General features: G+C 59.9%; 1 protein-coding gene across 2 annotated transcripts; it reads left to right on the top strand.

Annotated features, from left to right (window-relative positions):
- Positions 1–711: 711 nt before the first annotated feature.
- On the top strand, positions 712–23,767 carry TLE2 (TLE family member 2, transcriptional corepressor). 2 transcript variants are annotated; one of them, XM_078443651.2, is made up of 20 exons: positions 712–1,027; positions 1,101–1,198; positions 1,665–1,728; positions 2,122–2,166; positions 4,355–4,417; positions 7,339–7,413; positions 7,637–7,817; positions 8,172–8,191; positions 12,052–12,159; positions 13,422–13,466; positions 14,011–14,160; positions 15,622–15,760; positions 16,530–16,690; positions 17,757–17,833; positions 18,549–18,798; positions 18,996–19,243; positions 19,332–19,479; positions 21,029–21,179; positions 22,071–22,147; positions 23,454–23,767. In XM_078443651.2, exons 1-20 carry the CDS (start codon positions 1,004–1,006, stop codon positions 23,559–23,561), a joined length of 2,232 nt encoding a protein of 743 aa, XP_078299777.1. In that variant the 5' UTR covers positions 712–1,003; the 3' UTR covers positions 23,562–23,767. The 2 variants fall into 2 exon arrangements, with proteins under 2 accessions (XP_078299777.1, XP_078299776.1); XM_078443650.2 differs by having other exon boundaries at positions 7,634–7,817.
- Positions 23,768–24,952: the final 1,185 nt, after the last annotated feature.

Raw genomic sequence — 24,952 nt, 5'->3', positions numbered from 1 at the left:
GAGGTTTCCCATAAGCAAGATGGGAATAAGAATGTCCCCCCTCCCAGGTGAGTGTCAGGTGTCTGTGGTCTGTGCTGGGAGGTGCAGCCCCTGCCCTCAGACCCCTGAGTCTGAGGGCAGGGATTCAACTGCCGTTCTCCTGGGAGCTGGGTCTGAGGGAGGCGACAGCCCAGTCTGCTGGAGGTAGCAGTGGAAACACCAAATCCCAGCTGTGGGGGTTTTTACTCTGTGCCAGGCCAGGCTGAGGGCTGTTCATGTACCGCCTCCGCAAAAGCAGCCCCTGTGTCTGCCACTTTACAGGTGGGAATACTGAGCCCAGAGAGGGGCCAGAGAGACGCAGGTGTCCTACGTCTTAGCCCACTCCCTCAGAAAGGCCATTTCTGACCCCAACTGTCCCCTCCCCGCCACGCTGCTCCCCACTGTGGGCCCCCAGGTATTTCTTGGTTTCCTTGCGTGTCTCTCGCTTGGGCCCTGGGGGGGGGGGGGGGAGACGACGTTCCGGGAGGGGGAGGGGGACTGGGCGCGAGCCTCAGTTTCCCCACGGGTCGTCGGCCCGGGGTGGGGGAAGGGGCGGGTTCCCGGGGGAGGGGGGGTGCCCGCAGCCCGGAGGTGGCAGGGGCGCGGCGGGCGGGCCGGGTGGGCGGGCCGGGGGCGGCGGCGCCACCTTAAGGCGGCTCTGCCCGCGGCTCCCGGCCGAGCCCCGCCGGAGGGAGGCGGCTCCGCGCGGGGCCCGCCGCCCGCGCCTCTGCCGACACCGGCCGCGGCTCGCGCGACCTTCCGCGCCGCCCCGCGCGCCCCCCGCCCGGCCCGCGCCCCTCCGCGTCCCCGTCCCCCGCGCGCGCGCCCGGGGTGGGGGGGGCCTGCCCCGCGCCGCCGCGCCCCCTCCTCCTTTCTTCGGGCAGCCCCCCCCGGCCTCGCCCCCCCCCCACCCCGCCGCCGCCTCGCGCCCCCGGATCGTCGGGCTCCGGCGGCGGCGTGGGTGGGGGGCTTGCGGACCGGCAGGATGTACCCCCAGGGAAGGCACCCGGTGAGTGGGGGCCCGGGCTGCGCGGGGTGGGGGCGCGGGCGTCCGGGAGCTCAGACGCCGCCGTCCCCCCCAGACCCCGCTTCAGTCCGGCCAGCCCTTCAAGTTCTCGATCTTGGAGATCTGCGACCGCATCAAAGAAGAATTCCAGTTCCTTCAGGCTCAGTACCACAGGTGAGGGGGGGCGGGGGCGCCCCGCCCCGGGGGACCCGGGAGCCCACCCGGGAGCCCACCTGGGAGCCCACCTGGGCGCCCCCGGGGAGAGCGGCCGGGCCGCTGGGGGCCCGGGGGGGGGGGGGCGGCGAGGGGGGTGCGCAGCCAGGCGGGGGCGGGGCCTCCAGGGTGCGGGGCCGAGGGAGACCCCCCTCCCCCAGGGGCGAGGGAGGGCTTCCAGGTGGAAGCGCAGCTGAGGTGGCTGGGGACCGTCAGTGCTGGGACACTTGGAGCCTGAGAAGGGGCGGGAAGGGACCGGGACCCGGAGGTGGGCCGATAATGAGGAAGTGGGGAGGGGGCCAAGAGCCAAACCCATCGCTTTGGAAACTGGCCCAGATGGGGTGTCCCTGGGTCTTTCGCGGGGTGGGGGCGGGGTGGGGGTAGAGACGAGGCGGAGCAGGACCCCCATGCCCCGTCTCCTTTCCAGCCTCAAGCTGGAATGTGAGAAGCTGGCCAGTGAAAAGACGGAAATGCAGCGACATTATGTCATGGTGAGGGGGGTTTCGTGCCAGGATGGGGCGGCGGGAGGGCTCCCTGTGAGTAAAAGCGCCTGGGGTGTGAATCCCCACTCACCCTGCCACTCTGGGCCTCATTTTCCCTGTCTGTAAGTTGGGAGCCCCCCAACTCTTACAAACAATGGGACAAGGATGTCCCCTCTCCCCACTGGCATCTCTGAGGGGCCAGGGTCTCTGGGCACTTCCTCCCTGCCCCCCCTCCCTGCTTCTTCCTCTGGTCTTGCCCTCTGGGCTCCCAGGGGGCTGGGAGGCTCTGCTCCCCGCTGTGATCCCCCAGCCTGGGAGCCCTTGGAAAACCCAGCATCGCCCTGAGCAGGGCTGGGCACCCACTGGCCCGGCGTACATCCCAACTGAGTTTTTCCTTTCTAGTACTATGAGATGTCCTACGGGCTCAACATTGAAATGCATAAGCAGGTAACTGTGGTGGGGGGTCGGGGAGGGGGGTGCTCAGTGGGAAGGGTGAGGGTCTGGAGCTTGAGGAGAGACCCAGCGATCTGGCAGTCTGGGGCAAAGCAGACCCAGGGAACAGGGGTCTTGCCCGATTTCAGCCTCACGAAGGAAAGGAAAACACTTCTGAACTTCTAGAGATATGGTTCAGCAGAGGCAAGAAGCGGGCAGGGACGGCAGGGGCCAGGTGTCCTGGTCAAGGAGGGCTTATGGCAGAGGCTGGCAGCCAGGTCGGGGAGGAGGTAGGGGAGACATCTGTCCCAGGGTGGGGGCCGGCCACACGGTCTTGGAGGAGGTCCCCTTCAGCCCACAGGGTCTGAGGTTTGGAGGTGGAACCTGATGGTCTGCGATGGACCTCAAGCTTCTGTTGCTGCTTTGAAGGTTCTGAGGTTGACCGTGATGTTCTGAGACTCTCCTGAGCTTCTAAGTCTGATTCAAGGTTCTAAGTTAGACCAAAAGGTTCCGAAATTGACTCCGGTTGTTCAAGATTGAGCCCTCCCACCTGAGGCTGAACTCAAGGCTCTCTGATAGACAAGAGGGGCCCTGAAAGATTCTGAGGTTGATGGAATCTTAGATTTGGTCCCTGCCACTATCAGGGCAGTGGGCGGAGCCTACTGGGTGGGAAGAGGAGGGGGGTGGGCTGAGAGGGTGGGGTGCCTGGGGGTGCCTGCCCTGGCGTGCTGTTCTGGGATGTGCGGGCTCTGCGGGATCTGGTGCGCGCCGGAGGGGGCTCGCCCGCCCGGAGCATGGTGTGGTCCCTTGGGTGCGTGAAATAGACTCTCTTGCAGGGTGAGGGGCATGTGCTAGGACCCAGTCTCTGTCCTCCTGCTGGGAATTCAAACTCTGCCCAGACCCAGCACCCAGCACCCCTCTAACCCAGGCAGAAGCCAAGAAGAAAAGCATGGACTGGCCGGGCACACACCTGGATATGCCCTAGCTGCCCCCCGGCCCCACCCACACAGCCCCCGCTGTGCTCAGCCCCCGTGGGGCACCCCTGGCCCAGGCCCTGCCCCCGATGAAACCTGCAAGTAAGACCAGACTGTCTCTACTCCACTCCCTGGATTTCCCTCTACTGCACCCCCTATACTTTGACCCCAAATATGTGGGTTTTCTGCACCCCAACCAGTTCGCACCCTGGCACCAGCAGATGTCCTACAATTTGGCTCAGTTCTGACACTCTCTGCCTGGAGTTGGTGCGGACCCCCTCCCCCCACCACCACCAAGTTCAGGGCCCAGCCCCACCGGACTGCCTCCATTGGACATGCCGATCAAAAGTCTGGGTCTCTGGCCCAAACTCCTGACCAACCGGCTATATATACACGTCAAGGGTTCCCATAATCCCCTTCTCAGGTTCAATAATTTGCCAGAACAGTCCACAGAACTCAGGGAAGCGGTTCCCTTTCCTGGATCACCCGTTTGTTATGTAGGATCTAACTCAGGCACAGCCAGGGGCAAGAGAGGTGCAGGGGAGGCAGGGGGCGGGGGCGCACCACACTCCCAGAACCTCCATGCGGTCACCCCCCCAAAGCTCTCCACCAACCCGGTTACAGACATTTGTGGAGGTTTCTTTCACTGGACAGGCCTCACTGATTAAATCACTGGCCATCGGTGATTAGCTCACCCTTCATCCCTCTAGTAAACTCAGGTATGATCGAAAGGGGCTTGTTGAGGACAGAAAAATGCCGCCCCCCTCCCTTGCCGTTACCCATCACTGAGAAATTCCAAGAGTCTTAGAGCCTCTGTGCCAGGAACTGGGGACAAAGCAAAGCAAACAGATTTTTTATCCCAACACTACAAAGCCCTCCTCCTGAGTGTGGTGCATGGGGGTCTCTGCCTGGCAGTGGCCTCAGCTTGCAGACGAGACCCAGACCCAGAGACGCGGGCCCGGTGAGGGCCACTCCTTTGTTTATGAGGACCCCACGGCTTCTAAGTACCCCATCTGAGTTGGGCGTCTACGTGGCTGCTTCCTGGGAATCTGTCGATGGCGCCTCGCGGCTGGTGTATCTGTCCTTGCCTTCCGGCTCAAGGCCGCCCTGGGCATCAGCTCAGCAGATCACTTCCTCAGCAGCCCCTCCGTCTGCCCCCGAGCCTGTGTGCCACTCTGGCTTCAGTGCCCCCACCCCCTCCAAGCTTCCTCCTCATTGTTTCCTGCCAGGCCGAGATTGTGAAGCGCCTCAGTGGTATCTGTGCTCAGATTATCCCCTTCCTGACCCAGGAGGTGAGTGGGCTACTGGGACAGAGGGGAGCTGGAAGATGGGGGGCGGGGGGCTGGCTCGATGCCGATGCCGATGCCACAGGCACTGGTTCTGCTGGGTGGCCTGGAGGGTACGGGGCTGGGGCAGGGGCTTCAGGGGCGGAGGGAGGTGATCGCTGACGGTGATGAGTGGGTGCAACCAGGCTGCCTGGGTCCGAATCCTGGCCTTGTGCCCTTGGCGGCTTGCCTTGTCTGTGTCGTTGTGGTGATCAGACAAGCTGATCCGTGCAAGGGTGATACTGGGTGCTAAGGAAGCACCCAATAAAAGTCAGCCCTTACATATGTCCAGTGGAATAAGCCAGTCACCGAAGGACAAATGCTGTCCAATCCCACTCACAGGAGGTCCCTAGAGGAGTCCCGTCCTGTCCACAGAGACAGAGAGTGGATGGTGGGAGCCAGGGGTGGGGCAGGGGGCGGGGAACCAGTGTTTCATGGGGACAGAGTCTCCGTTTGGGGAGATGGAAAGTTCTGGAGACGGATGGTTGCACAACAACGTGCATGTGCTTGCTGCTGCTGAGCTGTGCACTTAGAAATGGTTACGAGGATAATGCTTATGTATTTGTAACCACAATAATAATTTTAAAAAGCTGGAATCAGGGCAGGTGAAATAATAAGCAGTGTGAACAGCTCACTGAAACTTTAAAAAAAAAAAAAATCAGCCTTTCTAAGAATGCTCTGAGTGCGTGCCAGCCTCAGGACCTTTGCATCAGCTGCCCCTGCTTCCATCCGGAGCATTCCGTCCACAAGAGACATGAGGGCAGGTTCCACTGCAGGGTGGATAAGTAGGGCACCCTCACTGTGATGGGGAACAAAAATTTTGGACCCCACTGAATCTGAGATTTTCTGGAAGCTTGGGATGGAGGGATATCCTGGCTGGACTGAGAGTGTCTGAAGCCGGGGGTGGGGACAAGGTGGCTTAGTGAGTAGGGAGAAAATGGCAGAAATGAAGATAAAAAAAACTAAGAAGTGAATAAAGACACACATATGTGCCCCAGCGACTCCATTCTTCTAGATCGAGACTCAGCAAACTGCAGTCCAAGGGCCAAATCCCCCCCTCTGCCTGTTTTGGTTTTTTAAAAAATGTTTTTAATGTTTATTTTTGAGAGAGAGAGAGAGACAAGACGGTGAGAAGGGGAGGGGCGGAGAGAGAGGGAGACACAGAATCCCAAGCAGGTTCCAGGCTCTGAGTTGTCAGCACAGGGACTGATGCGGGGCTCGAACCCACGAACCACGATATCCTGACCTGAGCCGAAGTCCTATGCTCAACTCAGGCGCGCCCTCTGACTGTTTCGTTAATAAAGTTTTATTGGCACAGGGTCATGCCCACTCACGTGCATGATCTCTGTGACAGCTTTCCTGATAAAATGGCAGAGAAGTTAAGACAAGAACCTTCTGACCTGCAAAGCGGAAAATATTCTCTGTGACCCTTTGCCGAAAAAGTTTACCAACCCTTGGCTTAGACACCCTGACACACAGGTGTGCCACACACGTCCTCAGGGGGAGCAGCTCAAACCCCCGACCTCAGGAGTGTGGATAAACAGCCTTATACAGGAGCCACCAGCCACATGTGGCCATTTACACATTAAATCGTTTTTTTTTTTTTTTTTCTAAATCCATTTGTTTCTGAGAGAGAGAGAGAGGATGAGCAGGGGAGGGGCAGAGAGGGAGAGAGAGAGAATCCCAAGCAGGCTCTACACCAGCAACGTGCAGCCTGATGCAGAGATCGAACCCATGGACCTGTGACCTAAGCTGAAATCGAGTCTCCACTTAGCGGACTGAGCCCCCCAGGTGCCCCTGCCAGTTTCTACTTTTTGACCTGGGTGGTTTACCTGGGTGCTGATTTGGATGGTGGTTCTTTGCTGGGGGGCCGTGCTGCCCCAGGGCATTCTGGGCACCGTCTGGGACATTTGTGGTTGTCACCTTGAGGGAGGGGTGCTCCTGGCACGGAGGTAGGGGGGGCCCGGGGATGCTGCTCAGCCCCGCCTCCCCCTACAGCACCCAGGATGCCCCCACAGAGAACGACCTGGCCCCAATGTCCATGGTGCTGAGGGAGACGCTGATCTGGAAACCCCGATTTTTTATTTATTTATTTTTAAAACATTTTTTAGTGTTTATTTAATTTTGAGAGAGAAACAGAGCGTGAGTGGGGGAGGGGCAGAGAGAGAGGGAGACACAGAATCCGAAGCGGGCTCCAGGCTCCGAGCTGTCAGCACGGAGCCCGACGCGGGGCTCGAACCTATAAATCGTGAGATCGTGACCCGAGCTGAAGTCGGACAGAACCCACTGAGCTACCCAGGTGCCCCAGGAAACCCCGATTTATAATTACTGGTTTTCACTGCGCTTGTGTGCCTGTTTCTTTGGCTTTGTGTTTGTTTCACGGTTTAAAATGGAAAGGGAGAGGGGCGCCTGGGTGGCTTGGTTAAGCGTCCGGCTTCAGCTCAGGCTGATCTCACGGTTGGTGGGTTCGAGCCCCCCGTCAGGCTCTATGCTGACAGCTCAGAGCCTGGAGCCTGCCTCGGATTCTGTGTCTCCCTCTCTCTCTGCCCCTCCCCCGGTCGTGCACCCTGTGTGTGTGTGTGTGTGTGTGTGTGTGTGTGTGTGTCTTTTTCAAATATTCTGTGTCTCCCTCTCTCTCTGCCCCTCCCCCGCTCATTCTCTCTCTCTCTCTCTCTCTCTCTCTCTCTCTCTCTCAAAAATAAACATAAACATTAAACAAATTAAAAGAAAATAAAATGGAAAGGGAGAGAGAAGAGAAATAACAAAGCTCTGGGAACAAGGATGGGGTGGAGGGAGGCGGGGGGCCTCAGAGGGCCCTGCCCGGCTGGGTGGGGGCTCCCAGCAGATGGGGAGCCTGAGCACCCCCTTCCCGGCCCCCCGCCTCCCAGCATCAGCAACAGGTGCTTCAAGCCGTGGAGCGGGCCAAGCAGGTGACCGTGGGGGAGCTGAACAGCCTCATTGGGGTGAGTCCGCCCAGCCCCTGCCCTGCCCTGGGGAGACCCCACCCCTGCGTCCCCGGCACCCAGGAGGTGCTAAAGCTGGAGGGTGCCGGGTGGGCAGCTGGCCTGGGCTCCGGCCTCCCTGGAGACTCTGGGGGACCCCCACAGCCCCCCGTCCCCCCGGCCCAGGGGCCCTGCTGGGCGCCCGTGTGGCCCGGCCCCGGCCCACCTCTCCTCTCTCCAGCAGCAGCAACTCCAGCCACTGTCTCACCATGCTCCCCCCGTGCCCCTCACCCCTCGCCCCACTGGCCTGGTGGGTGGCAGTGCCACGGGGCTGCTGGCCCTGTCCGGAGCCCTGGCCGCCCAGGCTCAGCTGGCCGCCGTTGCCAAGGAGGACCGGGCAGGCGTGGAGGCCGAGGGACCCAGAGGTGAGCGGGGGCAGCACGGGGGCGGCCCTGGCCGGGGGGGGGGGGGGGTGGGGGTGGCACGGGGACTTAAGTGCGAGGGAGTGAAGGAGAGGGCCTGCAGGGCCGTCGGGGTCAACTTCACTCCCCACTGGCTGTGTGTCCTGGGGCGAGTTACTGGCCCTCTCTGGGCATCTACCTGAATGGTTCAGGAAAGGAACGATCCACTCCTTTGCAAGGGTGTTGGAGAAGGGAGATCCTGAGCCCGGAAGAGGGCTCTGTCAACGCTGGAGGGGTGTGCCCTCTGGCACCATGGGCCGTGAAACCCTCACCTCTTCTCCTTCTCTCTCTCTCTCTGCCTCGCCTCCAACCTGCCAGCGGAGAGAGCTCAGAGCAGGGTAAGTCGAGAGGCATCCGGGAACTTGTGTGATATTGGCCTTGCATTCGAATGTGGCTGAAGCCAGTGGCTCTGAGCTGCTAAGGTCCTCCCAGCAGGACGCCCGCCCCGTGTTCCAGCTGGGTCGTCTGGAGCGTTTCGGTAGAGGAGGTGCCCCTACCGCTAGAGTTTTCTTTATGGAAGGTTTTCAATCGTGAGCTGGCTTTGGGGGGTTTGTTTTGTTTTTTGCAATTGAATAAACGCACGCACGTGGCACCTTCCGCTCATGAACTTGTCCATCATCCACTCGATATCACCGTCTGTCAGAGCGGTGCCCAACGGAAATAGAGGTGAGCCCTGTGTGTAAGTTTTTAAAAAACTGCTTAATTTGGAAACCGTTACCAACGCATCGGGCATTGCAAAGAAAAGTGCAGGGAAGCCCCGTGTGCCCTTTACCCAGCCTCCCCCAACCGTAATGTCTCGGATAAAACACAGTACAGGATGCAGGAAACCGCACACGGGTGCAGCCCACAGTCTCCCCAGCATCCGTCATTGTGCTGTGAGCTTGGTGTGTGTGTGTTGCGGCGGCGGGGGGGGGGGGGGGGGCGTGTGGTTTTTTTGCCTTTGTTCGCAGCATCACAATCTACTATGTGACTGCACGTTTTCTAGTAGCCACGTTTATTTATATTTTTAAATTAAAAAAAATTTTTTAGCGTTTATTTTTGAGAGAGAGAGCACACGCGCACGTCAGCAGGGGAGGGGCAGAGAGAGAGGGAGACACAGAATCCGAGGCAGGCTCCGGGCTCTGAGCTGTCAGCATAGAGCCCGACGTGGGGCTCGAACTTGGGAATGGCGAGATCATGACCTAGGCTGAAGTCGGATGCCCAACCGACTGAGCCACCCAGGCGCCCCTCTCGTAGCCACGTTTAAAAAGTTAAACAGATGAGATGAATTCCGATAGTATATTTTACTTAACATCGTGTATCCAGAATATTTCAACGTATAATCGACATAAAAACTACTAATGGTATGTTTTATGTCCTTTTTATTGTGCTAAATCTCCACGATCCAAAAGCGTTTCGCTCTTAGAGCTCATCTCGGCTTGCACCGGGCCCCCACTCCCACCCCCTGCCGCCGGGGACACTGGGCAGTGTCTGGGGACATCTGTGGTTGTCACGACCACATGGCCTCTGCCCTTAGAAGGTCCCATTTCCCAGATGCGAAGCTTGAGGCACAGATCTTGAGAACAGCGGTGGGGACCCTGAGACAGAGCGCAAGCCGGGGAGGGGCAGAGAGAGAGAGAATCCCAAGCAGGCTCCGAGCTGTCAGTGCAGAGCCTGACGCGGGGCTTGAACCCATCAACTGTGAGATCATGACCTGAGCCGAAATCACCTGTCGGAAGCTCAACCGACTGAGCCCCCCAGGTGCCTCGAAGACAATTCCTACAGAGAAGGGGACCACGTGGAAAGGGGGCTGCACTTGTTTCCCACGGTTGTTAGAACACATTAGCACACACACTGCATGGCTTAAAACAACACGGATTTGTTCCCTTCCTTGTTCTGGAGGCTACAAATCTGAAACCGAGCTGTGAGCCCTTCTAGCGTCTGGTGGCCTCTGGGCTTGGGGCTCCTTGGCCTGTGGCTGAATCATTCCGTCTCTCCTTCTGTCCTCAACGTGGCTTCTCCCCTGTGTGTCTCTTGCCCTTTAAGGACACCAGTCCGGGGCGCCTGGGTGGCTCAGTCGGTCAAGGGTCTGACTTCGGCTCAGGTCACGATCTCACGGTTCGTGGGTTCGAGCCCCGCGTCGGGCTCTGTGCTGATGGCTCGGAGCCTGGAGCCTGCTTCGGATTCTGTGTCTCCCTCTCTCTCTGCCCCTCCCCCGCTTGCCCTCTATCTCTCTCAAAAATAAACAAACATTTAAAAACCTGAAAAAACAGGACCGTAGCCCCGTTGCATTAGGGCCTACCCCGACCCACTATGCCCTCATCGCAATTAATCACTTCTGCGAAAACCCTACTTTGGGATAAGGTCTCCTAGTGAGGTTCTGGGTGGGCACGTAACTTTGCTGGACCCTGTTCAACCCCGTAAAGGGACCGTGACCCCCTGACCCTTGCCCCGAGCCCCCTCCCATCCAAGTCTCCTGAACGACCCCAGTCGTTTTGGAGCGCCTCCTTCCAGACTTCTCCCCTGTGTAACACGTGTCACACACACAGAGACACAGGTTCGAGGCAGCAGAGGCTCCGTGATGGGAACATAATTGCCAGAGAGGGAAGGGGTATGAGTAGCAGTTTTCGCACAAGAGATCCCGCCCCCAGGGGACACCAGCCCGTGTCTGGGGACCTCTGTGGCTCTCACGACTAGGGGTACGCCTGGCATCGAGTGGGCGGGGCCAGGGTCGCTGCTCAGCCCCCACAGTGCCGAGTGGGGGGAAACTCAGGGACATCCTGTGCGTTTCTGAATTTCCCTGCACGAACGTGGGCTCACCGCGCGCCGGGCCCCGCGTCCGGCTAAGCGTCCGCAGCTCGCTGTATCTTCCCCGCAACCCTAGGAGGCGGGCACTGTTGCGATGATCCCCGGGATCATCCACGGGACACGGGTTGAGCGTGCGACAGGTTGCGTAACCTGCCCGAGGTCTCAGAGCCAATGAGAAGCCGAGCTGGGATTTGCGCCCAGCCAGTCGCCTCTCTGCCTCGGTGATGCATTGAGGCCATCTTTCCGTGCTGTCACATCTCTAACGTCTCTACTTGTTTTTTTCTTTTTTAAGATGTTATTTTTGGGGCGCCTGGGTGGCCCAGTTGGTTAAGCGTCCAGCTTCAGCGCAGGTCATGATCTCGCGGTTCGCGTGTTCGAGCCCCACATCGGGCTCTCTGCCGTCGGGGCAGAGCCTGCTGGGGATCCGCCGTGTCCCTCTCTGTCTGCCCCTCGCCCTCACTCTCTCTCTCTCAAAAAAATAAAAATAAAAACACTTTTTAAAACTATCTTTAACAAGAGATTTTATTTTACTATTTTTTTATTAAAATTTGTTTAATCTTTGTTTATTTTTGAGAGAGAGACAGAAAGCAAGTGGGGGAGGGGCAGAGAGAGAGGGAGACACAGAATGGGAAGCAGGCTCCAGGCTCTGAGCCATCAGCCCAGAGCCCAACGCGGGGCTCGAACCCACGAGCCGTGAGATCCTGACCTGAGCCGAAGTCGGAGGCTCAACCCACTGAGCCACCCAGGCGCCCCTCTGCTTTCTTTTTTAAGCGGCTGCACGCTTTTGCATCTGTGGCCTGCTTTATTTCCTAGTGGCCCATCTTGCTGAACGTGGCTTTGAATCCTGTGTGCGGTTTGCACAGAGCCACCCAGCTCTCAGGGCCCAACGTCTTATCTGCCCATGAAATCAGGCTTCAAGAGAAGATCTCAGTTGAAGAAATGGTTCCAGAACTGCAGTGCTTGAGAAATCACTGTGTGGGGCATCCCCTGTGTACAGCTGGGGAGACTGAGTCCCAGGGAAGGAGAAAACTGTCCGAGGGCACACAGGCAGGTTGATGTTGTGTCTCTGTGCTGGCACACCCAGCCCTTGACCTCAGAAGGTTGGTTGTCGACATCTGGTGGGCTGGCTGGGCATCCTGCCTCGGCCCCTAATTCACTGTGCAGCCCTGTCTTCCTCAGGCTCAGTTTCCCTGTCTGTGCAATGGGATTAATCGTCACTTCCCCAAAGAACTTGCTGTGGGGTCAAGACTTTAGCATCGAGCCTGCCCTTGGAAGGTCCCATTTCCCAGATGGGAAGCTTGAGGCACAGATCCTAATAACTGTGTTTGGGGACCCTCGGTCTGGGCTGGGCCGGGGCGGAGTCTGGGGCCCCAGGGCCCTGACCCTCTCTCCGGCCCTTGTGTCTCTGCAGAGCGCGTCCCCCTCCCCCCCTGAGAGCGTGGTGGAAGAGGTGCGACCCGGTGGCCCAGGGGGCAGTGGGAAGCCGCGAGCTGAGGACAAGGATCTGTCCGGACCTTATGTAAGTGGGGGGCAAGCGGAAGATGGGTGGGCCCCCCAGCCCTGCCCCTCAGGGCCTCCCAGAGCCCAGCTCTGGCCGTGACTCTCTCACTCTGGGGCTTTCCATGGCTCCCCACTGGGCACGGAGCACTGAACAATGAGAGGAGCTGTGGGGCCAGGCCCAACTCTAGTTGCTCTGTCTCCGTAGCCTCTGGGGCACATATCTGTTTGCCCACCTCCTGGCTTTGGGTCCGGCTCTTCAGCGCTCTGGCATTCCCCTCCCTCTGCCCCTCCACGAGGCGCAGAATACTCTCTCCGGGGCCCTCCTCCTGGGTCAGGACCACCCCCGCCCCTCACTGCACCTGCAGTTCCTACTCTGGCACCCCAGGGGCCAGGCTGCAAGCTGGGGCTGGGACTGGCTGGCTGGAAAGCACCTGTCCCATCTACAGGGACAGCCTTCTCCTCCCAGCTGCCTGCTGGCAGGCCCAGCGTTGGCCAGTCCTGCTGTTTCTCAGAGATGCCTTTGATCTTTAAAAAACATAGCAGCTTGTTCTATACCCGTCAGCAACGGGTATTTTAAAGAAGAAAACTGGGGACGGGGCGGGGGGTGGAGGGCAGGGGGCAGTCAACCCCCCCCCCCCCCCCGCCCCTGCTGGGAGATGTGGCCTTCAGGCTGCAGCCTTGGTCTTCCCTTGCTTTTCCAGCCAGACCAGAGGGCAGCCCCACACGCCAGGGTTTCTCCCAAGGGCAGTGGGGAGCCATAGAAGGACGTAGTACAGATGTGGGGACAGGTGTAAAGAAAGTCCTCTGGGGCAAGCTTGGAAGGCTACCTGGAGGGGGCGAGGCTGAAGGCCAGGAGCCTAAGGAGGGGATGAGGTCTGTGCTAGGCCATGGGGATGGTGGTGGGCAGACGATCCCGCGAGGTTGACTGGCTCCGTGGAGAGAGAGCCAGTTGGGAGTTTATGGATGAGTCCTGGTCCCCGGACGGGACGTCCCATCCCGTCACCGAGGAGGAGACTGGGACCCAGGGAGGGCCGGGAGGCGCTCGGGGCCCCACAGCAAGTCTTGGGCCCTAAGTTCCATCCCCTCCTTTTTCTCCATGAGAGACCCGCCCCCAACCCCTTGCACCTGAGCAAATGGCAGCCTTCTGTCTGAACTAAGCACATAGGCCTCTGAAGCCCCAGAATCCCGGTCAGACCGCGGCTGGCGGTCTCCTGGGATCAGTAAGGGGGCACGGAGGTAGCGGCATGGCCAGGGCAAGCTCTTTCCCCCGTGTCCCCCCAGGAGAGTGACGAAGACAAGAGCGATTACAACCTGGTGGTGGACGAGGTGAGTCGGGGCCTGGGCACAGAGGATGGCAGGCTTTCCCGAGTGTTGGGGGACCCAGAGGGAAGAGGGGGGGTCCTGGCCCCCTCTGTGGATGGCTGTGTTGAGGGTGATGTGGGGGTAGGGGGAGTAGGGGATAGAGGGACACCCCAGGCTGACCCCCTCTCCATAGCACAGGTGGGGAAACTGAGGCCCAGAGAACCCTGGCAATGGGCAGCAGAAGTAGCATCCGGCCCTGGCTCACTGTGTGACTGGGACAGTACGCCCCCGTCCCTGGCCTCACTTTTCCCCATCTGTTTAATGGGGGACAACAGAGCCAAGCCCTTACACAGTCGTTTCTATGTGGGTTTATGGAGTAGGTACTATCAATCCCATTTTACAGATGTGTAAAGTAAGGCACAGGGGGGGGGGTGGTTCATAATCCTCCCAAGGTGGATCGTAGGGACCCAGGCTGGAGTGCGGGGTGGGGTTGGGGAGGGGTATATAGAGAGGGGCTCTCCTTCTTTGCCCAGTTCACCTCCACTCAATGTCACCTCCTCAAACCCAGGACCAACCCTCGGAGCCCCCCAGCCCAGCTATCACCCCATGTGGAAAGGCGCCCATATGCGTCCCCGCCCATCGGGACCTCGTGGACAGTCCGGCCTCTTTGGCCTCCAGCCTCGGCTCCCCGCTCCCCAGAGCCAAGGAGCTTGTCCTGGTAAGGAGTAGGGGAGGCCTTGAAACTCACTTTACGCACCCTGGGGACCTGGAAACAGATGCCACTCGATTAGATGTCGAGCAAGGAGAAAGCAGCCCTGCTGGGGTCTTTCCAGCGGGTTGACCAGCATTTCCTTCATGATTATTTGCCACCTTCCTAAAATCTGCCTCGACTTTATCCAGGTATTTTCCCCAAGTCGGCGTGCTCTGTTGAACCTAAATACATATCAAAAGACTACTCACCCTCTTAGGGAGAAAGGGAAGCATCTCTTGCAACAAATAGGAAATCCCTTGGAAATAAACACACTCAGCTGCAGAATGGCTGCTCTGGGACTGACTCCAGCCTGGCAAGTGTTAAAGCCTTGGAGAAGCGGGAGATGCAGCAGCCCCACCTGAGAGGTTGTCCCGTTCCCCCCCCTCCCCCTTCCCGAAAGGCAAGAGCATTACTATGGGAACAACTTTCCCAGTGCCAGGTGTAGGAACCCCTCAGAGCACGCCCCTTAGGCATTCACAGCCGGGCTCCGTTTGGTCCCACCCCTGCCCTCACCAAATCTTCCCCAGACCCCTGCCCTGCGCTTACCCAGAGAGTGCGTCGGTTTCTAGGCCTCCCCTCCCAGCAGGTTGCTATGGCAACCGCCGAGGCTGGGGCTGCCGGTTGCATCTCCTGTGACCTCCTCCACTCCGGGAGGCCAGAGGGGGAGGGGCAGCTCTGCTCTCCGGGAGAAGCCCCCAGAAGGCCTCCCTTGTCCCACGTGTCCCCACCCACTCCCCCTGGTGGAGTGGGGTTGGCAGGAAACACGTGATTGTGTAGTGGAAAGACGGGACGGGGACGTGAAGTTTCTTGAAAGGCAAAGGAGGTGACAGCAGAGAGACGACAGCCCGTGTGCTCCTCCTTGGAGATCCCCTCCCCCTCCCCTCAGGTGTCCCCGCAGGGAGAGACAGCTGCAGGGGCACCCCGCCCCCTGAGAGCAGCCAGGGGCACCCCAGTGCTGGCTGCCGGTCCCTCGCCTGGGTGCAGGCCTGTGCTCCCCTCCTCCTGAGTCCTCTGACTGTCGCCTTCCTCTGCAATGCCCGCTCCCTGCCCCGTGTGCCCTTGCTTGAGGCCTGTCTACACCCGCACTCCTCATACCTGATCATGTGCCCGCTGGTCTCTGGCAGCGGGTGCCGGTCCCCCCCCTCCCCCCCACGCCGTGTGCAGCCCTGCGGGCATTGCGTGCCCATTCCCACTCTGCTGCCCGCCTGGCACTCCCAGCCTGTGGACCCCGCGTGTCCCTGTGCTCAGGGCATCAGCGGTGGGGCCCATGCCCTTGAACCGCACGTGCTTGGCGTGCAGACACCTCCTGTGAGCCCCCGCCTAGCTCCCTCCTCCGGTGCCAATTTCTCACCAGATCGTGGGCAGCAGGGGGCCAGGTGCTGGTGCCAGGGTGGGGGTGGGGCGTTCAGTCCCGACCTTTCTCCCCAGAATGATCTTCCCGCCAGCACTCCCGCCCCCAAGTCCTGCAACTCCTCCCCGCCCCAGGACGCGCCCACCCCAGGGCCCAGCTCAGCCAGTCACCTCCGCCAGCTTGCTACCAAGCCAACCCCTGGCACGGACAGTGTCGGTGAGTGTCCACTGGGGCCTGAACAGGTCTCTTCTGGGGGGTTGGATTCAGCTCTGGGATGGCCTTGACCCCTTCCAGGACTCTGAGCCCAATGCCGCCTCACCCCGGGCCTCGGTTTCCTGTCTTGGCTTGTCGGTTGGGGAAACAGAGGCCCAGAGGGGAAGCGATCTACTCAAGAGGTTTAGCCTTCTGCACGGACAACACAAGCTTTGGAGTCAGACAGCCTGGGGTTTGAGGCCGGCCTTGGATACTACTCGTCAGCCGCATGACCTTGGGCAAGCGACTCAAACTTTCTGAGCCTCAGGTCCCCCCTCGTTAACGTGGGCTCTGCTGTCACATGGCCAGGCCCTGCACTGGTTCTGGGTTCCCAGAAAGAAATCAGCCCTGGAACGCGCCCTTGAGGAGTTCCCAGATGGTGGGGACGGAGACTCAGACCCCTAAGCTTCCAGCCCCGTGTGATCGTGGCGGGGATAGAGGCAGAGAGCCAGAACGGGCTAGGGGTGGGGCGAGCAGGCTCAGTGATGTTCCTGAGATGTTGCTGGACCTTGGGTCTCGGTGTCGAAGGGTGAGTAGGAGTTCAGCAACCGAGGAAGGCAGGGGAACAGCATATGAGCCAGAGGGAACGGTATTCTCAAACATCTGGACACGTGACAGGGTGTGGTGGATGCTGGACGGGAACGCAGCAGCCCCGAAAGACCAGCCAAGGCAGTGGAAGGCCGGATCTGGGTCCAAGGTGTCTGAAGACCTATCTTTGTCTCTTCTCACTCAGCCCTGAGGAGCCCCCTGACCCTGTCCAGTCCCTTCACCACGTCCTTCAGCCTGAGCTCCCACAGCGCCCTTAACGGGGACCTCTCTGTGCCCAGCTCCTACGTTAGCCTCCACCTGTCCCCCCAGGTCAGCGGCTCTGTGGTGTATGGACGGTCCCCCATGGTGAGTCCTCAGTGTGGGGGCACCGGGAGGTATCGGAGGGCACAGGGGCTGGGGGCCGGGAGGAGAAACCAGTTACACAAGAGGAGACAAGGGGATAGGGAAAGGGACGGGAACCCTGGCTTGGCAAGCGCATGCGGGGAGAGGACCTGAAGGTCTCAGGAGCTCCACAAGCTTAATACAAGTAACATATAACTGGAAAGAGCAGCTGTGCTTATGCCGCATTATGAGGAGCAGGGAGCCCCAGCCACGGGGCACAAGGGGCCCATTCAACCTCCCGGCAGAGGGCATACAGTTGTTGGCCCTGATTTTTAAGGGGCTGCGATGACTCTGGTAGATTACTGATGAGGGACTCACCTGGGGAGAGGACTGGAAGCGAGGTCTCATGAGAAGGAGTTGAAGGAATAGGGCCTGAGACCCTGAGCTGGGGCCAGGGAGGGAGCAGACAGGGACTGGGTGGGCCCCAGAGGGCAGCACAAGGACAGACGGCTGACAGAGTGAGCCACCCTGGAGTAGACAAGGGTGCCTCCAGAGGGAAGAAAATGCTGTCACGGGGGACATCCCAGACCCAAGGGATGTTGTGCAAAAGAGGTCAGCAAGTGTTTTCTGCAAGAGGCCAGACATTAAATGGTTTTGGCTTTGCCAACCAGTTGGTCTGGGTCAAAACTACTCACCTCTGCCTTCATAGCTCAGAGCCACCATAGACAACATAGAAATGAACGGGTGTGGCTTGGTACCGATAAAACTTTATTTACAAAAACGAACAGGGGGCCAGAGTTTGCCAACTCTTGCTCTAGAGCCGGTCAGACTCTTCGGGGTCCTTCCAGGCCTGGGATTCTAGGATTCCCTGGGCAGAGGCTCTGGGGTTCCTCCAAGTGCAAGCCTCTGCTCTCCTGTCTGTAGTGCAGCGGGAGGAGAGGGCATCTCTGCCTTCTTAGGGAGGGGCTGACTGGGGATCAGATTGGGGATCCTCTCATAAACAGAGAAATACGGCAGGTGAGCATGGGGGAAGGCAGAGGTGGGTTTGAGTCACCTGCCCTAGGACCCTTCCTCTTTGGCATTTTGGCAGATGGCATTTGAGTCTCATCCACATCTCCGAGGGTCATCTATCTCCTCTTCCCTGCCCACTATCCCTGGGGGGAAGCCGTGAGTATTGGCTCAGGGATCCCTGCCTCCTGTCCGGTGCTTACATTGTAGGGTGGGGGCTGGGGTTCCCTGCTGTCTTTCCAGAAAGTCTCTGGAGGAGCTCTCTGGAGAGGTATGTAACAAGAAAAATGCAGAAACGGGGGTGGGGGGTACTTCTGCCTTCCCCACCCCCACCCCGGAGACATTCGGCATGTCTTTGACATTTCTGGTGGTCAGGCCCACATCCGGCCTCTATGGGGCCTGGGATACAGCTGTACATCCTACAGTGCGCAGAATGCCCCCCGCCAGCCCCAGGGCGGTGCAGCCCCAAGTACCCAGGAACTCTCCGCCATGATGGGAATGTTCTATACCTACAGCTGTCCAACCTGACTGCCATTGGCCACCTGTGGCTTTCCCCACTGAGACACTGAAGTTGTAAATTGATTTCAGTCTAACTGGCCACCCGGGGCTGGGGGCTCCCAGTGGGTCCCAGTCTCTGGAGCTCTCAAGGCGTCTCCCTGGATCCTCGCTACTCAACACGCATTTACTAAGTGCCTGCTTGCCAGGCTGCGGGCCACGGGCTAGGCCACGCTGACTGTCCCGTCCGTCACCTGGGATCCAGGGTTCCCCCCTCCCCCCCCCCGCCCCGAGCCCCCGGAGCGGGGCGGGCACCCGGCCGGGCCGCCACCCCCAGGGCGGTCCCCTCCCCGCGCGTCACCGCCCTCCTCCCGTGCAGGGCCTACTCCTTCCACGTGTCTGCCGACGGGCAGATGCAGCCGGTGCCCTTCCCCTCGGACGCGCTGGTGGGCGCGGGCATCCCGCGGCACGCGCGGCAGCTGCACACGCTGGCGCACGGCGAGGTGGTCTGCGCCGTCACCATCAGCGGCTCCACGCAGCACGTGTACACCGGCGGCAAGGGCTGCGTCAAAGTGTGGGACGTGGGGCAGCCGGGCGCCAAGACGCCGGTGGCGCAGCTCGACTGCCTGGTGAGGGCGGGGCCCGCCGGCGGGGGCGGGGCTTGTCCGCAGGGGCGGGATTTCCGGGCCGCCGGGGGCGGGGCTCGAGGCTCGGGGAGAGCGGGGGCGGGCTGGGGGGCTCCGCGCGCTTGGGGGCGCTCTCGGGGGGGTGGGGAGGCCCCGTCGGGGAGGGCCAGCCCCACACCGTCGCTTCTCTCCCGCCCCAGAACCGGGACAACTACATCCGTTCCTGCAAGCTGCTGCCGGACGGCCGCAGTCTGATCGTGGGAGGGGAGGCCAGCACCTTGTCCATCTGGGACCTGGCGGCGCCCACCCCGCGCATCAAGGCCGAGCTGACCTCCTCGGCCCCGGCCTGCTACGCCCTGGCCGTCAGCCCCGACGCCAAGGTCTGCTTTTCCTGCTGCAGCGACGGCAACATCGTGGTCTGGGACCTGCAGAACCAGACCATGGTCAGGTGGGTGGCCCCCGCGCCCCTCGCTTCGGCGCTGGAGCAGAAGCAGCCCTACGACGGTCGCCTGACGCCTGGGCCCTTCTCCCTCCAGGCAGTTCCAGGGCCACACCGATGGTGCCAGCTGCATCGACATCTCCGACTACGGCACTCGGCTCTGGACCGGGGGTCTGGACAACACGGTGCGCTGCTGGGACCTGCGGGAGGGCCGCCAGCTGCAGCAGCACGATTTCTGCTCTCAGGTGCCGCAGTGGGTCTGCCGGGAGGGCGATAGAAGCTTCAGGAATCCGGAGCCCCCTCCCCTCCCCACAAGGCACTCACTTCCAGAAACTGAGTGGGGACCAGATACCTGTGACCCGTGTCCATCTTTTTTGTCCTTCTCACAAATCCATAGGCCTTACCCCGCCCCCAACCCCATGGAAACACAAAGGCACTGATTCAGAGTAAGCTGTGGGTCTACTAAGACCCTCGGATCACTTTCCCAGATGCTTTTGCTAAGTCACGCCCCCATTCATTCCTTCCTCTTCTCCGGCAGCCCGATTCTCTTCCCAGCCTTCAATCTCTTGACCCGACTGAGAGCTCCTGACCACCCCCCAGGACCCACTGGGGAGCCACTGATCTAGGTCGACAGGGAGAGGTTGACATAGGAGTTGGGCAGAGAGGTCTCCGTTGAGGGCTCTGTGAGAATCCAGGCTAAAGGATGAAGTGAAGGAGCTGGACAGGATCTGGAGACTCCTCACGGCTGAACAGAGTCACCCAGATCCTCTCTCCCACTGCCTTGGGGGCAGGACGGGAGCTTCTTGGCCTGACATTTAAGGCCTCTGTGCTCTAGTCTCTCTCACACACACCATGCCCTCAGATGCATCTAGACCTCTCCACTTACTGTTCCCTCTAGCTGACATGCTTTTCCTTCCCTTTTCTCCAATTGGTGAACTCCTACTCATCCTTCAAAACCCATCTCCATTTTTGCCCCCTCCCTTGAAGCCTGGAGATAGTAGCTAACGCCCAAACTCTTTCTGTTCTACCTTCTCTTCTCTTTAGCTTAAAAGTTTCTTTGATAAGGAACTCAAGGGTGCAGGTGGATATGGCTGTCCATCCCCTGGCCCTGAGACTTAGATGGGTTGTTCTCTGGGGACCCCATGGTGAGTATCTCTCATCCCACTGGGCCCCCGTCTTTGTGCAGGAACTCTGTACGGGCAGGAGAGCACACGTGAAAACTTCCAGTCTTCTCTCCGCTGTCCATTTGTGGTTCTTTCCACACGCGTCCTGTCCGTAGGACTTCGACAGGGTTAGGATAGAACAGGGCGTTAAGCCTCTCTCTGCCTCGCTTGGGGTGGGGCACACGGAACGATGAGGCCACTGAGTCCTTTCACATCCAAGCAAAAGGAGGTGTTGGCAAGCGGGGAAAAGTTCCGAGCTGGGAGTCCGAAGGCCTCGTCTTTCACGGATCTCTGACCTTGAGCGAGCCCTGGCCTCGAGCTTCCCTTCTGCCATCTGCTCAAGGGGGGCGACTGTCCTCGCCCGGCCTCTCCCTCTCCCTCCTTCCCTCCCTCCCAGAGCTGTTGTGCGTTCTGAGCAGATAATGGATGTGAGGCCCCAGGGTTCCGTGTAATTCTGATTAATATTAATGATCCGACATGCAGTTCCTGCTGCGTTCCAGGCCCTGGGCCAGCTGCCTCTCCACGCAGGGCTGCCGCGGGAGAGCGGTGGGCCCCTCCCCTGCCGCTCTGGGCCTCCTCCAACCTCTGCAGGGGGGGGGTTCGATGTCCCCTCTTTCCTCTGCACCCCCAGATCTTCTCCCTGGGCCATTGCCCCAACCAGGACTGGCTGGCCGTGGGCATGGAGAGCAGTAACGTGGAGGTCCTGCACGTGCGCAAGCCCGAGAAGTACCAGCTGCACCTTCACGAGAGCTGCGTGCTGGCCCTCAAGTTCGCCTCCTGCGGTGTGTGTGCCTGGAGGGCGCGGGGCAGGGCGACCCAAACCCCACACCCACCAGACAGCCCCCACAACAAAACACAGGACGCCCAGCGGAATTGGAATCTTTCTGTTTAATGTTTATTTTTGAGAGCGAGAGACAGAGCGCAAGTAGGGGAGGGGCAGGGAGAGAGGGAGACACAGAACCCGAAGCGGGCTCCACGCTCCGAGCTGTGGGCACAGAGCCTGACGCGGGGCTCGAACCCCCGAGCCTGGAGATTGTGAGCTGAGCCCCAGTCAGACGCTTAATCGACTGGAGCCACCCAGGCACCCCCTCGGTGGAATTTTGAATCTTAACGAGTCGTTGGTTAGCGGAAGTTTTTCCCAAGTGCGACCCAGGACATGCTTACGCTTAAAAGCAACTGATTTGGTAATACAAATACATCCCCAATATTGCCTGAGATACACTGACACTAAAAAAAAAAAAAAAAAAAAAAAAAAAAAGCAGCCAAATGATTTTCAGCATAAGTGTGCCCCGAGTACCGCATGGGACACACATGCATTAAAAGAAAATAAATAATGAAATCCTGGGGGCACATCTGTATTAAAATGGTTTGTGATTTATCTGAGATTCAAAGGTACCTGGGCATCTTATGTTTTATCTGGCCACGCTCTCCTGGGGGCTCCCCCTTCTTGAAGGCCAGATGGGCCCCCGCCCCCGGGGGGACCTTGACTTCACCATCTGGAAAATGGGGGGGAAGGAGGGGCCCAGTGGTCCCTTTGTGAGAGCGGAGGTGCCAGAAAGAAAGGGAGAGACCAGGCCTGCTGGACCCTGTCTGCCTGCGGCCCACAGCCGGGGGGTGGGGGTGGGGGGCTCTCTGGTCTCTCCTGCTGGAACCCCCTGCTCTCCCTCCCCCAGGGCGCTGGTTTGTGAGCACTGGGAAAGACAACTTACTGAATGCCTGGAGGACGCCGTACGGAGCCAGCATTTTCCAGGTACCCAGCCGCGTGCAGCCACCGCCCTGCAGGCCAGGACGTGCTGCACGCAGGGGCCCCGGGGTGGCTGAGCTGGTGGTTAAGCCGCGGAACGTCCCCCCCGGTCCTGCGAGGTCCCCCCCTTCCCCACCAGCCAGCAGGCTACTAAAGCAGGGTCTGCAAACTGCAGCCTGCGGGCCACATCCGCGTGCAGCCTGGGTCCTTTTTGTGCGTGCTTCCTCTTTTTAATACATTAAGACTTGCCATCGTGACCGTTTCTAAGCGCACACACACTCACACTGTTGTGTAACCACCCCCACCACCCGTCTCCAGAGCTTTCCATCTCCCCAGACCGAGACTCTGCCCCCATGAAGCACGGACTCCCCGCCCCCTGCCCCATCCCCTGGCTCCCACCGTCCGCCCTCTGTCTCTCTGGACGGGACTCCTCTGGGGACCCCCTGTGATGGGGTCACGCGGGACGTGTCCTCCTGTGTCTGGCTTCTGTCACTGCTCAGTGTCCTCCGGGTCTGCCCACGTGGTGGCAGGAGGCAGGCTGCCCTTCCTTCCTGAGGTTGGGTCACAGCCTGTGGTCTGGATGGATCGCGTCTTGCTTATCCGTCCACCGCTTGACGGACACCTGCTTTGTTTCCGCGTTCGGGCCGCTGTGAGTCGCGCTGCCGTGGACGTGCTTTCATTGCTCTTGGGCAGAGAGGTCTTGGGGTGGGATTGCCGGGAGCTGTTTAACCTCTGGACTGCCCTCCAACTTTTCCATCCCATCAGCAGTGTAGGTGGGTTCAAAACTCTCCGCGTCCTCAACAACTTGTTATTGTGTCCTTTTTTGTTACAGCCATTCTAGTGGGCGTGCAGTTGAGTTTTACATCGTTAAAGGGGTGTAAAACGAAAGGACGATAATGTGACGTAGATTTATTTGGCCCCCGGACTTGTTGGCTAGAGACTCATTTGGACCTTTGGCAAAGCCTGAAAACTTACTGCCGGGTCCTTCACAGGAAACGTTTGCTGGTGTAGGGTCATTGCGCTGTAAGCCTCGGCTGGCCCTCTGCTGTGCCGTGTGGCCTCGTGCCCGGTCCACACCCTCTCTGAGCCTCCCAGGAAAGGGCGGGGCTTCGGTTGGGGCTCTCTTGGTGTCACGAGAACAGGGGACCCGCCCTTCCCAGGATCTGTCACCTGTCCGCCCAATCCCACTGGCCCTGCCCCTTCCCTCTGAACGTCGTGCAGGGCGGTCAGGGGCACGGACCGGACACCAGACGGTGCTAGTATCGGCCACGCCTCACCTCCCCTTCTCTCCCTCCCCCACCCCTGCCCATAGTCCAAGGAGTCCTCCTCCGTGCTGAGCTGTGACATCTCCGGAAATAACAAGTACATTGTGACAGGCTCGGGGGACAAGAAGGCCACGGTCTACGAGGTGGTTTACTGAGCACCCCCCCATCTTCCTGCGCCCCTGGCCTGGCTCCTGGGGGAGGGGCATCCAGGACAGACAGCCCGGCACCCCGTCTCCGTTCATACCCGTGAGCGCCAAGCCTCGTCTGCCCTCCGGCTGGCTCCCTGCCATCTTCCCCTGCTGGACACGGCGCTGGACGGGCAGGTGGACTTCGGGGAAATAAATGTGCTTATCGCAACTACCTTTCTGTCCTGGGCTGGGGAACCAGGGCTGTTGCTTTTCTTGGGCGCTGTTACCGCGGAAGGCTGTGCGGCCGAGGGTGAGTGGCATCCCGTCCCTCAGCCTCCCTTTCCTCCTCTGGACCCCGGAGGACTGCATTCTGCAGGGGCGGCCAGGAGAGTCGGAGTGCTGTGGAGCAGCAGGGCTTACGTGGTGCCGGGTGGCAAGGAGCCACCAGACCTCAGTGGTTGAAGGCGGCGGACGTTTCTCTGCCGCTCGTGTCCACGTGGTTTGCAGGGCTCGACGGCGAGGAGTCACTCGGGGCCCGTTTCTGCCGTCACGTGTAGCTGCAGAATCCAACGTGGCAGGGGAGAGGAAGTCACACGTGGCTTTTATTTAGTTATGCCTTTGCATTTTTGTTTTAACGTGCCCTTTTGAGAGAGAGTGTGAGCGAAGGAGGGGCAGAGAGAGAGGGACACACAGAATCGGAAGCAGCTCCAGGCTCCGAGCTGTCGGCACAGAGCCCGACGCGGGGCTCAAACTCCTGAACTGCGAGATCATGACCTGAGCAGACGCTTCACCGACTGAGCTGCCCAGGTGCCCCACACGTGGCTTTTCAGTGCCCTGGCCCCAAAGTTTCCTGTATCTCTTTCATGCCAGCCCTTCGGACGGAATCATCCCAAGCCACTGCCCATGTACAAAGGGTGGGGAGTATAGAGGAGAACGGAGCTCTCTGGGGTGCAGTTTTCCTTTGAGACCCACCCACCGATAATTCCTGAGAGCCTGGTGCACGAGGACACCTGGCCTGGCATAAGCTGCCAAGCAAACACCAGAACCCCAGGGGAGGTGATGGTAAGCCGGGAGCTAACAGGTGAAACCACCAGCTGGGAGGGTCGTGCAACACTGTGGGTACACAGGGAACAGCATGTGCAAAGGCTCAGAGGTAAGGCGCTCGGCCAGGTGGAAATCGAGGGAAATCTGCTCCTCCTCGGCCACAGGGGGAGCGAGGTCTCCAGCCCAGGCTTAAGCAGAGAGAGCCCCTAGAAATGTGGGCCAGCGGGGACGGGGACATAACACGTCTGTGTTCCTGAAGCTCCTAGGGGCTGCTGTGGAGGATGGTGAGTGGGTGGCTGGGTGGGAGGCCCAGACGCCCCTGGGAACCTTCTGGAGGGAGATGGCAGGGTCCCCGGGTGGAGTTTTGGAGGTGC

This window comes from Panthera onca, chromosome A2 (genome assembly GCF_046562875.1).
Source record: "Panthera onca isolate mPanOnc1 chromosome A2, mPanOnc1 haplotype 2, whole genome shotgun sequence".
NCBI classification, from domain to species: domain Eukaryota; kingdom Metazoa; phylum Chordata; class Mammalia; order Carnivora; family Felidae; genus Panthera; species Panthera onca.
This window is presented reverse-complemented; position numbering and strand designations above follow the sequence as displayed.

Excerpts from the sequence above, each read along its gene's own strand:
- TLE2 (XM_078443650.2), top strand. The coding sequence starts at position 1,004 with ATGTACCCCCAGGGAAGGCACCCG. Across the intron at positions 1,028-1,100 it reads ACCCCCAGGGAAGGCACCCG|ACCCCGCTTCAGTCCGGCCA; the intron begins GTGAGTGGGGGC and ends CGTCCCCCCCAG. Across the intron at positions 14,161-15,621 it reads GAGCCAAGGAGCTTGTCCTG|AATGATCTTCCCGCCAGCAC; the intron begins GTAAGGAGTAGG and ends CTTTCTCCCCAG.